The sequence below is a fragment of the Tympanuchus pallidicinctus genome, unplaced genomic scaffold, assembly GCF_026119805.1.
Source record: "Tympanuchus pallidicinctus isolate F22 unplaced genomic scaffold, pur_lepc_1.0 scaffold1, whole genome shotgun sequence".
NCBI lineage: Eukaryota > Metazoa > Chordata > Aves > Galliformes > Phasianidae > Tympanuchus > Tympanuchus pallidicinctus.
Window position 1 is genome coordinate 68633797 of NW_026294618.1, and position 17156 is coordinate 68650952.

General features: G+C 39.1%; 1 protein-coding gene and 1 long non-coding RNA gene across 2 annotated transcripts in view; one reads left to right on the forward strand and one right to left on the reverse strand.

Annotated features, from left to right (window-relative positions):
• THBS2 (thrombospondin 2) overlaps nucleotides 1–16085 on the reverse strand; it is a 31903-nt gene extending 15818 nt beyond the window's left edge. The window contains exons 1-13 of the mRNA XM_052695235.1: nucleotides 15886–16085; nucleotides 14789–14863; nucleotides 13356–13912; nucleotides 11798–11882; nucleotides 8445–8641; nucleotides 7563–7703; nucleotides 7207–7303; nucleotides 5982–6152; nucleotides 4982–5158; nucleotides 3251–3424; nucleotides 2665–2792; nucleotides 2409–2561; nucleotides 1203–1421 (exon numbers count right to left, since the gene is read on the reverse strand). Coding sequence (XP_052551195.1) covers nucleotides 1203–1421; nucleotides 2409–2561; nucleotides 2665–2792; nucleotides 3251–3424; nucleotides 4982–5158; nucleotides 5982–6152; nucleotides 7207–7303; nucleotides 7563–7703; nucleotides 8445–8641; nucleotides 11798–11882; nucleotides 13356–13912; nucleotides 14789–14863; nucleotides 15886–15892 — 2181 coding nt within the window. The 5' untranslated portion in view covers nucleotides 15893–16085. The remainder of the gene's footprint in view (nucleotides 1–1202; nucleotides 1422–2408; nucleotides 2562–2664; nucleotides 2793–3250; nucleotides 3425–4981; nucleotides 5159–5981; nucleotides 6153–7206; nucleotides 7304–7562; nucleotides 7704–8444; nucleotides 8642–11797; nucleotides 11883–13355; nucleotides 13913–14788; nucleotides 14864–15885) is intronic.
• Nucleotides 1–17156, forward strand: part of LOC128086655 (uncharacterized) — a 631060-nt gene that overhangs the window by 416037 nt on the left and 197867 nt on the right. The gene's annotated exons all lie outside the window — the stretch shown is intronic.

Genomic DNA, 17156 nt, shown 5'->3' on the forward strand with positions numbered 1-17156 from the left:
CGCCCTTGAAGCCATAAATGATTCAATAAAATTACTTGAGAACTTGCCTGAGTGAAAATATATAGGAAATCCACTGATGCCAGCGTTTAATTCATAGGTATGTAAATCTAACCATTCACCTTCAGGTATAGCTTATTTTGTCCCAGTTACTTGATTTGCTACTTTTAAGAATGCATGCTCCTCTGTGCTGCGCCTGCCTTTCAACCAACAATGAGGTGACCACTCAGAACTGAGTTGAATATATCTCAGATATTTGGTTTATGTTTAAACCAGTGGACCTGGAACAACTTCCAGCCCAGTTTTGTTCAGCAGAATAACTTCATCACAATGAGGCCCACAAATATATTCACCTTTTTTCAGGAATTCCTGCTAGAAGAAAAACCAAGCTAGGAAACCAAGAATAACAACATTTCAGATGAGCACAAAACCCAGTCCCAGGGAACATACCACGATAAGCAGCGTCTGCAAAACTTACATATAGCTGTTTTCAGGCTCCCTCAGGCTTTCCCAATTTGTTTGCTTAGCAATCTTTTCTTTTTCAGTACTATGATTAGACAGAAAGGGCAGAGAACAGTCTAGAAAGGTCTAGAGCCAGCATGGCAGGTAGGTCACTTCCCTTAGAAGGGGTGAAAGCTGTAACTCCATATCTCTGAAAGGAGAGTGGCTGAACCTCCTGTTCTCCTCCACTGAGCTTTTGCAATTAAGAAAACTGTCTAGTTACTAATATTTGTTCATTTCTGTTTCCTATTGCCAAAATTTACCTCAGGCTCTGAATTTGTTTTCACAACGTAACTCTTTAAAAGGAAGGGTGAGTTCAAAGTAGTATTCAAAAGCATAGATCTTACTTGACTATCAGGATCTCATAACAAGCCTTGCAGGTAGGATTTCCTACTCACCTGCACCAGAGATTGTTTAGTTCTAGCTAGCTGTGGCAGCTCCTATTCAGTACATTAACTCTACTCATAGGCCTTCTATGTATACTAAACAGGAAAAAACCCAACTCTGGATTTCAATTAAAAAAATCCCTTTTTTGATACAGTGTTAAGTGAATATACAATTTTCAGAATCTCCCAGAAAATAAGTACGCTATAACAGCCAAAACTGAAATGTGATCACCACCAGCTTGATGCTGATGGCTATCATTCATAACTATTTAGAAAAAAAAAAAGGGAAACGAGTTATGGTTTAACTTCAACACCTACCTTTACACAATGATATGTAGCATTAGCAGCACAGACCAAGTTATTATTCGGCCATCCATCCAAATCTGAATCCTCACCACAGATGCGTCCATCACCAGCATAACCTGTTCTACATTCACATTTGTACATAGGATCACTGAAATGGCCTAGATAGATGCACTCTGCAGATTTATGGCAGCTGTGTGTCTTGTCTTTGCACGGATTCTCAGGTTCACAGACCTGTAGCAAATAAAGCATACTCATTGACACATAACAATTGCAGCCACCAGCTGTCTGCCTCAGTTTTGTCAAAAGCAGATCAGTCATTTGTTGCTCAAAACAGCAACTTTGTTTTTTATTACCAAGTCACATTGCTGTCAGTTCACATCTTCGGGCAATAAGTACAGTGAAAATAAGTAAAAGAAACATAGGAAAAATATGGCTATTATTCAGAAGAAACTGAAGTAGCCGGCATTTTCAGAACTCCATCCACTTTTTTTCCATAGGTCATTGATGTCCACAAAGTAAACTATACTCACCTGTTTACTTTAGTAGTCCAGCTGTCGGTATGCAAGGACTACATTTTTTTTTTTTCTTGCATCAAACGTCAAGTTTAATGAGTTTTTAACATCCTCCTCAAGTAAGATTAGTTACCTTGCTTATTTTCTTTGGTAGGATCTGCGAATCTTATGCAGATGTTTTATGTTTAGTCTTCATACGTTGAACTAACCACAAGCTTACTCAGCAGCAGAGAGGGGGCATCCCATGGCATTTATTTTAATGTTTTTGTCCTATCTATCAAACTACAATCTTTAATATCACTTCTAATTTCTTCTATCCTTCCCCATGGATAGGTGTTGGCTGAATGGAATTTGGAATTCAGACCTATATCTGATGACCTCCACATTAACAGTAATACTTTTCTCATGAAAGTAACGTGATTCTTCAATTCCTGATATCCTCAGTTGGTACATAACCCCAAGACAAAGCAGTGCAAAACAGCCAAATGCCCACTGTTGACATTTTATCGACAGCGGCAAATAAATAAATAAATAAAAATTGGTATTTTGCCACACAAACAAAAAAGTAACCAGGAACAGGAGTTCAGGAGTTGTCTACTTCATGTTATCTTTGTTTTGCACACAAGTTTATCACTTTTTCATTCAGATAATTTTGGTGAGAATTACTCAGTTTCTGGGCCATAAGATTCTCTTCAACATCACTTACTTGCTTCTCTGTCTTGGCAACTTCCAGCCCTACTCCATAGGGCTGACTTCCTTTATAACGTGGAGGACATGGCAAGCAGTGGAAACCCGGATTTGTGTTCACACAGCGATGGACCTGATTCACCTTAAAACAAACATCTGACACAGCTATACACTGGAGGAAAGGGAAGAAAGAAACCAATTAGATGCCCATGTAATTCCCAGATAATTAAATCTTCACAGCAGTTTCCATATGTTAATGAAAACAAAGTCAGTACCTCATCAAGATCTTCACAGACTGTGCCATTGCCAAGAAAACCTGCTGGACATGGCCCACATGACCAAGATCCATCTGGGTAACTGTTGCATTCTGCTCCAGGAAAGCAAGGATTTGACAAACAACCATCTGTAAAAGACACAAAAAAGAAGCATAAATTGAGTTAGGAGCACAGCAAGGCACATAAGACCACCTAAGAAACAGCTATTCTCTATTCATGAGCTTAGATCACATCTGATACAGCCAATTCACAAGAAAAATCCCCACAAATTAAAGTCATTAAATGCATTTGATATATTATTGATTTGCTATGACAATACTGCAGATTGCTAAATTCATTTCAAAGTGCAACAAACTTTCAGGATCTGACTGAAAAGTGCATCGTTGAAGCCAGCATCAAGAACATGTAAGATCCCACTACACTAAACAGTACAAGAGAACATAAAGGTGCCCTCCTGTAACAAAGATTTAATTAGAAAATTTCTGTAGTTTTGTATTTCTGTAATCATTAATTCAAGATTTTTCCACTGCAGAAACAAAAGCAATGATAAGTAGACAAACTAAATAAGAAATGATTAAATACCAACCAATTGGGCAATCCCTCTTATTGCACATATCATGTTGCTTAGTATCTCCCACACACGGCTTTCCTCCATACTGTGGCTCTGGACTGTTACAGAGGCGAGACCTCTCCCGGATTCCTCCTCCACAGGTAACAGTGCAAGCAGACCATGGAGACCAAGGACCCCATTGGCCATTCACTAGAATATGTGGAGATAAAATAAAGGAGAAGAGCATCACAGGCAATACACAGGGAACAACAATTAGTGCCAACAACAACATTCCTTTCTTCAGATCCCTGACTGAAGACAGTTTCTCACTACACACAGAGGAAGAAAGATGCTGACAAAGCCTTACACTGAGATAACAATATTTTAGAAAAAAACAAGCAAATAAAAAATACCCAACTGCTTTATAGGCATCTTTGGCCAATAATACAAAACAGCACATAGCACCCACTGGCATGGTGCATTTCCACTTAAGCTGATCAGAACAAGTACAGTGGCTTCAAAACTCCATTCTAAGCTTTGATTTTGTACAGACAGCAGCATGTATCTACAGTACACAAACTTCTGCTGAGGCCTACCTGACCTCCAGACTTAACTATGCTCAATGAAGCATTTATATTTTTATTCTTATTTGGTAACTCATTCATCAGTTTATCTTCAGTGGTACTGCTTAACTCACTATAAGTAATTTAACTGTACAATTCTTCTGCACAATTTATACTGGTACATTCCCACTGACTGTTATCATCATTTCAGGAAAATTCAAGAGTACAAACATCTTCAAATGAAAACATCTTTGTTCTTAGCACTGGAAAAAAGAACAAAAAAAACCAAAACAAAAACAAAATAAAACAAAAAAACTCCAAGGGCAATGGTTTGTGTGCTTGAATAATCTTTGTCATGGTTGCTAACTTTGCTAACTTTGCAGGCACAAGTAGATAAAAAAAAAATACAAAAAAAAAAAAAAGCTATTTAATTAACACTGGATAAAAGCTTGGCATCAATTTCAAAGTTATATCCCTAGAGTAGAAATGAAAGAGACAAGGGAGTGAAGAAATATAAACAAAGTGAGGAAAAAATATATATATTTAAACTCCTAGGAAAGAGAACGAGTGGAATGAAAACTAATCTCTTTAGAGATTACTACATGTAGGTGAGGAACAAAAATATGATAGTATGAAAAAAAAAAAAAAGTGTCTTGCATATGTATAAACCGTATCTATGCATACATTCAAAGTAGTCTGGCTACTGGGGGATTATGTATTTTCCTAATATGTAGTGCCAGCCTCATTGCAGATGGAAAGTATTTCTGCTGTGCAACAATAAAAGTGCTGAACTATAAATAGGTAATTTCTCACTCTGTTAATGCTTAATGCCTAATCATAACCTGGGAGGTTTATAGAACCTCAGACTGCAGTGTTACATTCATTCTAAAAACATCATTAGACAGCTTAGCAACAGTAACTACGTGCAAACTAAGACATGGAGATCAGCTGTGAATATTAGGAGACTACACAGCAACAGTTGATCTGCAACAGGATCTCCTGATTCCTCCACAACCTCTATGGCCACTAATTGCTGAACCAGATACTAAATCTCAAAACTTAGAGCAAATAAATGTCGTTTCAACCTCTAAGCTGTAATTTATGTTTTCCATCATAGAAATTCATTGTAATTTAGAGTTGTATAAAACGAAGAAGTTCAAATGGAATGCTATTTTGTCACTTGGATTTAAGGCCACAGACTTACCTGGGCATGGGGCCTTCTCACATTTCTCTGTTTCACGCCCATTTCCAACACAGTTTTTCCCACCCATCTGGGGAATAGGGGAATTGCAGAGGCGGATGCGGGTGATATTTCCTACTCCACAGGTGACTGAACACGAGGACCAGGGAGACCAGTGACTCCAACCACCATCTTGACGTACTGCCAGAGAAAAGAGTAAAATTCAAGGAAATACCCCACCTGCTGTAGTAATACAATTCCACCTGTAAACTTAAATCTTCCAATCAGTCTTACGCCACATGTGATACACATTTACTTTCCTACTACTCTCTCTTACAAATCCCAGCATTTCATCTTGGTCATTCAAGTGCAGCTTTCTTAAGAATCTCAATGACTAGTAGAGCACTAAAATGTTAAACATTTTACATAAAAATAAACTTGTTCTAATTGAACAAATATTTATTTAAAATGCACATTTGGACAACTAGCAGCTTCAGCAACAACCTTAGGCAATCACATAGCTTGCATACAGCAGTTACCTGCAACAGTATGAGCTAAAGCTCTGGGTAAAGATTGTGATTTTTCTACGTGCTTTAAATATAAATATAAATATAAATAGAGGACTTTCCAGAAGTCCTCTATGATTACTGAATTCCTAAACTCTACTCAGCTACTGAAACAGGCCAATAATTATGAATGAACAGCAGAAGATATCTATGTTCTCACATATCACAAATATGAACCATTTTCTTTATGCTGACCTCAAACAAGAAAGTCCAGTTTGTAATGTGAAAGAAAAGATGACCTACTATCGTTCTATTCAAAAGAATGCACAGAATTCAGACAGAAATTAAACTGACAGTAAATAGAAGAATATTGAAAGGGGAGACACAACAAAGAACGTAATGAGAGTTATGCATATACTTAGTGACTAGCAAGTGTTCACAGAAAACTTACGATAAGTTTATTTTTGCTTTGAGAAATGAAAAGAAACTTTTAAGAAAGGGAGAAATGTATTACTTACTGCGATGGTCACATTTCTTGAAGCTACACATCCTTGTCTGAATGTGTGGGCCAGTACAAGCACTCCTGGTAACATCACAGGACCTTCCTCTCATCTGAGTCCCAGAGCCACAGGTAACTGAGCACTTTGTCCAGTCTGACCAGGGTGACCAGCCTTCCTCGCTATCATCAGCTTCAAAGTAAAAGGTACAAAAAGTGTTTAGCATTGAAAATTGCTTCTACTACCCTACTTGGAAAATTTTTACTTCTCTTTTTGTGTATTATATATGCTTTGACCTCTAGATCTCTTTCTAATTTTGCTTTCCTGGGTTGTCACTAAAGTTAGGAAAATATGGTTGAAGGTAGTAAGAGGTTAGCCCAGATTAATGCTATGTATTTCTGGAATTCCCATTCATGCAATGTAACTGCAAAAGGCACAAACCTCTGGAGGAAGAAGGATATTTTATCCTAGAATGCATTGAGACAAACACTCAATTCTCACCTGCCTTTAACTTTAGCAAATAGGTCAGTATGAGATGTGGCATCGGGTCTAAACAAAACATTAGCACGAAAACGATCATAAGCACATTGTAAGAACATGCTCTCTCCTCTAACCAAGTAAAAAAACTGAGTATATTGCTATTGTACTGTTACTTAAAACATCTAATCAAACAAAACAGTAAAGCTGTTCTCTTCTGTAACAGATCCGTCCAACTAAGGAGAAAAAGGTATTGAACTGACACTGAAGTCACGCAATTAAATCACTGAAACTAGCATTACTCCATAGTCCACAGCCTGCAATTCTGTTTTAAACAAACCTTGTCAATTTGTTTCACATAAGTAAAGCAAGCAAAAAGACACCCTAATCTATGTTAGTCTGTTCAATTAGGCAGTACAGAAAACAAATAACAATGCACAATAATACTGTAAACCAATTTAAACACACAACAGTGTTCAGCCTTGGAAAATATAACTCAGGAGGAGTATGCATCTGACCTTCAGCATCTGACTAAGCTAGGTAATTTACCAGCTTGTTAGCAATATACCAATACAATGACTAAAGTGAGAAAAACTATTCCAGAAGGTAGCTTCTGGAAGCAGCATCAGTTATTTCATACAATCCTTGTATACAAATGAATCTGATTTTCTCTTACCTATCTTCACCTCATTTTGACCTTTCTGACCTACTAGTAGTGAAATAAGAAATCAACAGAGAGTAGAATCTTTTTCTTTAGATAAATACTTACAGTGAGAGCAGATTGGACAGCATTCACCTTCAATAAAGGATGGATCAGCACAAGAAACTGGTGGACAGGTAATTTGCTGGCACACAATTTTAGAGTCCTACAGGAAAAGAAAAGAATATTCTGACATGCTCACACAGACAAACAAATCAAGGTGAGCCTATGGGGAAGGTTTCACATGTAGAATTTGTATTTATTCTAAATGTCATGGACATAATTTTTTTTTTTTTTTTTTTGTGAGGCAGTAAGTTTCAGAAAGTTTGGGCCAAGCCCTCAGTAAATGTGACCAGATCTAGACAGTCAAACTGGATTAAACCTATTGCTTGTTGGTGCAGAAAAGAGTATTTCCCAGACCATACCTGACAGGTGCACTTTGTGCAGCTATCTACAATCCAGCTTTCACTATCTGCAAAGACTCGGCCATCCTGCCAGCAAACTGATTGGTTCTTGAGTGTTTTGTTAGGCCCAATCAATTCCCACATAATTTGGTTCTCTTCAGACTAGAAGATGAAGCAAATGAAAAAAGTTATTGTACTTCGTAAGCAAACAGTTTTAAACGAACCAAAACTAAGAAACACTAGCAAATTTAATTTTTCTGTTAAGAACTCTATACATTTACTCATACATAAATACAGTGATCTCAGGTACAGCAATATTGTGAAGCTAACAGTACAAATAAGTTCACATAGTACCAAGGGAAATCCATTCTGAGGAGACTTTCTTCCTTTAGATGGGAAGATTTTACTGTTGAGACATAATGGCATAATAAACTTCCTTCAGAAGATAGTAAGTTATCCAAAATAAGAAGAGTGGCAAATTTCAGTAAAATGTCACCACCTTACTTCAACTATCAAAATTCCACACACACTTATAGTTTTGGTACTCCGTGTAGCTACTTGCTGATATATTCATAAATAGTATAAGAATGGTAACAATGTTCTAAAGGTACAGTTTACAGCTTGCTTTCAATTTCCATCCTTGGAGTATGTTTTAGAGACTAGATTTCTTACTCTGTGTAAGAGTGCATGTGCTTGTGTTCCTTTAAACCCAATCAGTTAACACCAAGCCTTCATTAACAACTCATACTCAAGAACTACTTTACTTTTACTTGGAAAATGTGTCTAATGTCTACAGTGCGTAGCTATCCAAACACGTATAGCTCTGTTAACCACCCCAAATCTACCAGTATGAAGCAAAGCATTACAGCAAAGGTTAAGTTTTTCAGAGTTGAAGGTACTTGCCACTTTTTGGAGGTTATCAGCTAAATTGTTCACCACAATGCGCAGGCCAGTGAGCTCGGTGAACATTGTTCCCAGCTCTTCACAGGACCGGTCACAGAACTCAGCCTTCTTCTCTGTTTTTTCACCTACATATTCAGTCGTGACAGCAGGGCTCAAGTGAAGGATTTCAGTGCTCTCATTGATGGTGTTCACTTCAGCTAATTACAAGAGAATGAAAAAGAAGAGATGAATATACAGAGTTCTCCTACAGTTTACAGTTCCTGTTAAAGTCACAAACTGGTAACCATGGAATAGCTTTATGCCATATTATACCCTGAATAAAACAGGGGTTAGATGTCAGATGGTTCCAGTTATAGTCTTTGCCTTTTCAAAACTAAGAGCCAAGCTTTGCTTTATACGGTCCTCACTCTAAAACACCATTGGTATTGCATAACATTCATTTGTGAATTAAGTGCAAGTAAAGAACACAGTATTTAAAAAAAAAAAAAAAAAAAAAGAAAAAAAGAAAAAGTCAAAGCCATCTATTCAAAGCCATGAAAGATTCCTTTTTTTTTTTTTTTTTCCTCCTTCCCCAAATCTTATTATGTTTCCTCAATGCAGAGAAAAAAAAACAGTTGAAAATCTACCAGAAAGTTGCTGGTATGGTGCTGCCCATATATCCCATGTCTAGTTGGTCCAAAAGAACTAACCAATAAGATGACATTCAAAAATTGTCACAACTGTATTTAAGATGCTTGGTTTGATGTGCTTTTCTATTAGCCATGGAGAATGTACTGCTAGCCAGGGACTACAACAAACTGTTTGCAATGTTCCAGCATTTATGTAATTGTCCACCTTCATTTATAGGATGGAAGAAAACTGATATACCGCATAATGATTCAGAAGTCTGTGACGTAACCATTTAACTGCCTTTTGATTCCCTGGAAAGAATGCAGTTTTCCTACCACACTGAAACACTAAGGTTCTCAGATTCCCCCATAGCACTTCTCAGGTCATTCATTTCATATTTCTCAAGCCAACATGGAGTATGCCTTGACCGGAACACTCTAAGAACATTAATAAAGATGCAATCTCAGCAGGAAACATAAACCAAAACTATGTCAGAAGAGCTAAATCCACACTTCCTACTGTTACTTGGCAGCAACTTAAAGAAGATGCCTGGGGATCACTGCAAAACCAGTTTTCTGCTGCTGGCTTCCTGCTAATTTCCTAACGACCACATGATTATCCTTAAAATGAGAAACCAGAAGAGCAGAATGTACATTCTCTCACATATGCAAATATCATGCTGTTGATCTAGCTGGAGAAGGAATTTTACTGATGTGTACACTCAGGCACACTTTTATCATCTGTCCTACTCACCATTGTGTGCAAAACCTGCTTACAGTATTTGCAACTGCCACACTACAGAGACACTTTTCTACACACAATTCAACAGCAGTTCCAAGCTACCATTTCATCATACCTCACCTCATACTAGAATAAGATGCATTAGAGAAAACACAACTGCATTTCTGAAAAAGCAGTAGCATTTCATTGATAATGTCTGTCATATAACTTATGTAAGTTTCACACTTCAGCACCTGTACCTCAGTTCAGTGGATGGGCAATACAAATGGGAAAATACTTATTTATTCTGTGGTCACTAGCATACTAATCATGGCTTTGTAACGGTGATAAGGTGAATGGGTAATGCTATAAATCCACAGTCAAATATGTCCTTCTCAGGTCCTTCTGATAGCCTCAAACCACAGCATACCATTAGCCTTCCTCTGCCATTAGATAAGCAATTTCCATATTGAAGTGTTATCTCAGTGTAAAGTGAAAATATTATTTATGAAATAGTTCTATACACATTTCCCAGGAAGGATAAAAACAAAATCTGCATAGTTTACTGGAACTGAAATTTGGTAATTGACAGACATGATGAAATATGCATTATAGCAGATATGGTTAGCATGTAGAACTCAATTATCCCTTTAGGCACCCATTGGCTTCTCGTTTATAGTAGAAATAGTGTACTCAAACATTCCATTTGTGCTTGGTAATATTTCAAAACATTTGGACAAACAATCTTCCTTTGTATTAATCAACAAATAAAAACACAAAAGATTTGAAGATACTCTACTTAATTCCTGAAACCATCTCTTTTATTCAGATTACAATTAGATCTAAATATACGTTCTATTTTTCTATTTTTTTCTGCAGCAGTTCTCAAGCACTTTCTTCCACTAGCGGTTTAGTTTTTTGAACATATACATACACACTTATACAATACATATAAGTGTGTATTTATATACCTTTCAGAAATTTTTAATTACAAAACTCAAATCTCCATCTCTCTCTGAAGAAGTTTACACTGGTACTGCTTGATTTCTGGGGTTTGTACAAGCAAGGAAAAATGCTGAGTTCACCCAACTTAAAAGGCTCAATGTCTATTTCTGTCACTTCACCAAGAAATAACTGCATTTCAGATGAAAGGAGTTTTATATAAAACACTGAAGTTCTGACTGCCTTATACAGACACCACGCTCCTCTAATGGAATCAGTTATCTTTGAGCCCTTACTGAACTGCTGCCAGTTACAAACCCTGGAAAGCAGAATAGCACCTCCCATTAGACCTACTACAAAACCTTAGTGCACACTTGACAAGTTTTCATTACTGTCATGATGAAGCCAAAAAACTCCCACACACAGAGTGCTCACCTCCTGGAGAGGTCAACATGAGTGGGACTAAATAGAATATACTGTAGCCTGTCATACACATGCCTTCCATAACTACTTTTTTTTTTTTTTCCTTCTTATTTTGCCTTGGTTGGTTTGATGAAAACCCTTCTGGGATTCAAACCAAAAGCCTCTTTCATTTAATAAACTCACTGTTGAGGAATTAGTTGTCTTTAAGACTTGCCAACCTGCTCATGAACCCAGTGAGGCTCAGGAGCGTTAGTCAGAAGCAATATTCTTAGTTCTGTGCTCGAAGCATCAGAGATTTTTCCTCATGGTAAAATACAGATATCTGCATATGCAATTCTAATTTTTTAAATTTTTTTTTGCTTGATAGATTTTTATCTCAACTTAAAAGCAGATACTCAGAGTTATAAATCTAACCATCATGAACTAGAGAAGTAGGTTGGACTGTAGGAATGGTATCTCAAGGTAGCAAACAAGCATGTTCCTTTTACCACCAAAAAGAATCTTGCTTTCTTCTTCATTATCAAGTAAGAATCCTCTAAAATTTCAAATAGATCTGTTTCCTTTACAATATGTCATCAATGGCATTCTCATTTTTAAAGTTTAATGAAAAACTTTAATGAGGTAAAAAAAAAAAAAAAAAAAAAAAAAAAAAGCCTTACTTGACTGGCTCCTCTGGCATCCTTTTTTACGTAGAACATCCTCTATGGAAGTATCAAAGATTAAATGAATATTTTGCAAAAGACCCTGTAATAATAAAAAAATATAAATAAAAACCAGCTTCATCATTTTGAGATTATACTATCTCAAGCCCATACTATTAGCATTTAGCCATGATTAATACCAAGATAAAACAATCTCCATGGCATGAAAAAAATATATATTGGTAGTTTTATTATATACAATTTCAGTACTTTAAGCAACAAGTTAGGTATTTTCTGAAATAGGTCATAATAAATCAGTAATTCATCAGCAATGAGCTCAAATCTCTATTTCCATAAAGTGCATTTTACATTGTAGTTCCATAACACATTGGCCGTGAAGTCAAAGCCAACTTCTGAAGTTCCCACCCCACTGTACCTCCATTATTTTCCAGTTTTCCATGCATCATACCTTGCTCTCTCCTCAATTGTGCTGACACTACCCTGATACAATACTATATAAACACACTAGTATGTTTCACTTAAAAATCTCATAAAAGAAAGGAATTATTTTAATAGCAGGTTTCAATGGTCCATTGAACTGTACAGCTCCAAAACTAGTTCCATTAGCACACATGACTGTCAAACATAGTCATGGGGGCAGAGGGAGAAAGTGTGACCAAGAATTTCCCGCTTTCCTGCCAAAACTAGTCAACCCATAGGACCAGCCTCCAGCATGTGACACTGACTGACAACTAGATGGCACAACAGGATGAGAAAATGAAGCGCTTTTCAAATTTTTGAAGCCATAAATTAATTTGATTTCAACTTTAAGTGCAAAGAAGCCATCCTTAGAGCACCAGGACCAAATCACATCATTCTGTGGACAGGACATAATTCTCATTTGATAGGAGAACTAGAGAGTTTGAATGTGCTTAATTTTAAAGCAAAAGAGAAGCAAGATGTTTTTCCACAAAAAGAAAAACTTTCTACCAGACTGATCCAAACATTTTGTTCTGGTCTTGTCTGCTTTTCAAATGTCTTTTTATCTTTGATATTGAAATGAAAGGTTATTCAAAATGGTAAACCAAGACATTCCATTAGGGGAACAACACTATATCCTTCAACTCTATTAAAAATTCTTCTCTTCCTTCACCTGATTTTTTTTTCAAATAAAATTTAACAAATATTGACAGGTTCTGTGAACAAAATGGACATAGTGCAAAATAAACAAGTCTACAAGATATTTCCAAGAAACACCCCTAAAAAAGTGACATGTTCAGAAGTTCCTGCATCTGGAAAATAAAGAGGGTGGTTGTATAGAAACACCCATAAACAGATTGTGCATTTTTCCTGGTCTTAGACTGTTCTTTATCAGTCCTTTGAATTTTCAGGAACTCCCAAATACATGCAATAGGTATCCAGTAATGAATAAAAACATATCCTGGAAAAATTTGCTTGCTAATACCTCGGACCTCATCAAATTCAAGGGCCTTTGTGAGAAAACTGCATCTATTGCATCTTCAGTGACTATTTGCAGCTACATTCTTACCTCACCAGAAACTTACGGGTTACCTACCCTGAAATGATTCTCCCGAATGGATCCTTTCGCCACATACATTCTGCTGTTCTCTGCCTTCAGTTGCTCATAGAAAGGCTCCTCCAGGATGAAGCTGTCGATAAGGTCACAGCCAACATAGAGGTTGTAGTTCTCTCCTGTTACTTGCACGGTGAGATTCTTCCACTGCGAGTCAGCAAGGTCCACATCTTCCAGGGAAATTACATTCTGGAAGCCATCCACCCAATAAATGAGGTCCAGGGTGTTGGCTCGGCCATTGGAAATTATCTCAAACTGCCTCTCAGTGATGCCAGGACCTTCTAAAGCAAGGATAGTGCCTCTAGATTGCCTGTCCTGTCTCAGGGTGGCTGAAAGGATAAAGCCCTCATTTTGCCGTATGAGTTTAACAATCTTTTTTAACTTCTCTGGTTTGAATGGAGGTATATGGTCAAACCGAATGAAACGATACGCTGGGATAGCGGGATCTGGACCCCGAAACAATTTTGCTCCAATTGTCTTTCGGTTTATGTTACTGATTTGAAGTAAATCAAAGGTATTCTCCTCTTCTTTGACATCATCTGAAAAAGTAAACAGCACGTGACTACAAGAAGTGTCTTCAGAAACACAACTCTGCACACAATACTTAGTAACTGCAACACACGTGAAGATTAGTAAACTCCATACTTTCTTGTAATAGTTTACTAACATGCAAGTTAATTGTATTTTTCACTTGTAATTTTCATTTATGACAACTCTCTTCTTCTACACATGTAGGCATAACTATATGAACTCTACATACAACCACACATTTTAAGAGCAGTGTATAAACAAACTTGCACACAATACATGCTGTATGTTCAAGCCCACATGCAGATGCATGTAACAATGTAATCATTAAATATTTATATATATATATACTGTATACGGATAAGGAATGAGGCAATTTCAGTATTTTCACTGTCACCTAATAAAAATCAAATTCTGAGAAGCCATCTGGCAACAGGAAAACAGGAAGCACAAGAAGCGCTTTTTAACAGTTCAGGACAAAAAGTCAGATGTAAATGAGGGCCTGGCATTATGCCAATTTACATTCTACTACATTTGGTCAGCAGAGAGTTATTGCTATACCTCCATCTTTTCAAGAAATTCAGCCGACTCAGCCATTCTGTTTATGCTGCCACACATTTACATGGCAGAAGTAAGCATAACAGCAATTACTTCTGAGATTACGTAGGTGTTGATCAATGATTTCAATATAAAACTGCTTTTAGTTATTAGTTATGGAATCTCCATTTTGCAGCAGCTAGATGCAGCTATCAAAATAAGACCCAGCAACTACAATTCCAAGATTTTTTATAAATCTTACAGAATTACTGTGTCCACTGGAAGTCAGGCAAGTCTATTTAAGCCAGATTTCAGGTTTGTGACTTAATCTAAGAAGCATTAAAACTTACCCTGAGCATCTGAGGAAACCCACAGGGTTATCAAGACAGCAAGCCACAACAGCCTGCTCCTCTGCAGCATAACTCCTACAAATAAAGAAGTAGTATTAGGAAAATAATTGTTATCAACTACAAATATTTTAATTAACCACAGTATGCACCATAAACAGAATTTTCATTAAATACTACACATACAAAATCAAAATTTTTATATTCCCTAACAATTGTCATACATGTTCTGGGATTATTTTTATTCCAGAAGTAAAGCATTATGACATCAAGCAAAAGGATGATGAATAAGGCTCATTTCCATGTAAATGGCTGTAGGAGCTTAAAAAAAAAAAAAAAAAAGCCATATAGAAAAATGTGTGGTTTTTACCATGTGGCATAGATACCACCACATAGTACTGCATAAGACAACACATAAGTAGCTGCATCTTCACATTGGATCAAAACGCTGAAATTTCTTGTTCATCTGCAATTCCTTGTAGGATACAGGATCTTATAAAGGCCAGTTCTGACTACTGGAATTGGCTTCCAGGACCTTTCCCAGTATCATCAGACAAACTCCTGTTTCTCATACACATATCATTATCCATTCCTACAACGTACTGTACCCAATCATAGCTGGAGAAAGTGCCTTTCAACACGATGCTATTCCTGCCCTGCAGCGCTGTACAACCGCAAGACACATAATTGCATCTCCATATGCGTGCGCTCCCACAATGAATGGAGCAGGCGGCGGTAGCTTGAACGTGCAGACGTTCCCTTTTCTGCATGCACCCATCAGCACTCCCAACACTCCGCGCACGTTTGGAAGCGCTCAGGATACCACCTATCTCCTTTCTCATACAGATCTTTTTATCTCCAGGAGCTCTTATCATTCAGCGCCTCGATGTACTACGGCTACAGCCGCACATCGACGAACGCGGGGCGCCGGCTCAATCCCAGCTCTCGCTCCCTGCAGGTTCCCCCAGGACAGCTCCCACCCAGGGGCAGGAGGTTCTTCTTTCCAGCCCCCCTAGAACTCGAGAGGCACGCACGCTGCCTCCGGAGAGCTGTCCGGAGCTGCATCAGCCTGCAGAGAGACGCGGCGCCTTACGCCTCACCTGGCATGAGGAGAGCCGACGGGGCGAGAGTGCTTGCTCCCGGGGCGCTGCCGGCGTTGCGGAGCGGATCGCGGTGCCCTGCCGCCGTCGCACGTCCCTCCGCGGCCCCGCGCCCCGCGCTGCCGCCTTTATAGGCTGCGGGCCGGGTCCCGCTGTCAATCAGCGGCGGCGGGGCGCGCCCCCGGCTCGCTCCTCGGCGGCAGTGACACGGCCCCCTGCCGCCCCCTCCCCTCCGGGCCGCCCGCCCTCGCCTACCTGCGGGGCGATGGCGGCCCGTCCCCCTGCCCTGTACCGCCCCGCGTCGGGGCGGTGCGGGAGGCGGGCTGGGTCCCCCGAAGGACCGAAGGGGAGGGTAGGAGAGAAGAGAGAAGAGGCGGTCGGGGCGGGGTGTTGTGCTCCTCGATTACCGGCGGCTCTAGGGACGGTGGAGCGCGGCCGGGCGGCGCGGCAGAGCTCCCCGGGAGGCGGCGCCAGGCACCGTGCGCGGCCGGGATCCGCAGCTGGGCTTCCCGAGCCGCTGTCCCACCAGCCCTGCACGTCGGCAGCTGAAGGCTTGTACTGCGGCAAAGCTCAGTCCTCCTCAGCACAGAACCCTCTCCTTAACCTTTTTTTCTTTTTACTTTGCGTTGGCAACTCAACTGGGCACCGTCACCCAGTTGGTAAAGTGCCCATCGGGGGCCAATCAGAAGTTCCTCAAGGGTGCACTCCATCCTTTTCTTGTCCTGGTGGGAGCGTTGATCCCCTTTGACCTGGCACTAGGCTGTCCGAGGTATGCTTCTTGTGAACGGAGCCATGCCTCAGTTTAATACAACCAGCACACAAAACATGTCTCTCACGTCTTGTTCCCAAACTGCAGAAGTCTGGAAAATATCTTCCCAAAGCAACCCTCAGACTCATCATTTGTCCTGTTGTGGAGCAGCAAGCCTGCTCAGTGTGGACCAAGAGAATGAATTACCCGTGGTGGGTCCTGCCCTGCAGCACAGAAAAGTTTCAGAATTCAAACGGGAAGAGAAGGATCCCTGCTTTGCTGAGGCTGGAAGCACGTTTGCACAACATCTGTGGAAGGATTCTGCAGCTGATGAGAAGAGGCATGTGTTTGGGCTCTGAGAAGTGTGATGAATCCAGAGGGTAGAGCCCATCAAATGTATAGATGGACAAATGTCATCAATTTTTTTTTTTTTTTTTGCTTTAAAAATAAAAATGTACAGAGAATGAAGTGTAGAAAATCACCTACTTTATCATCACCACTTGAAATTCCAGTAGGAAAACAT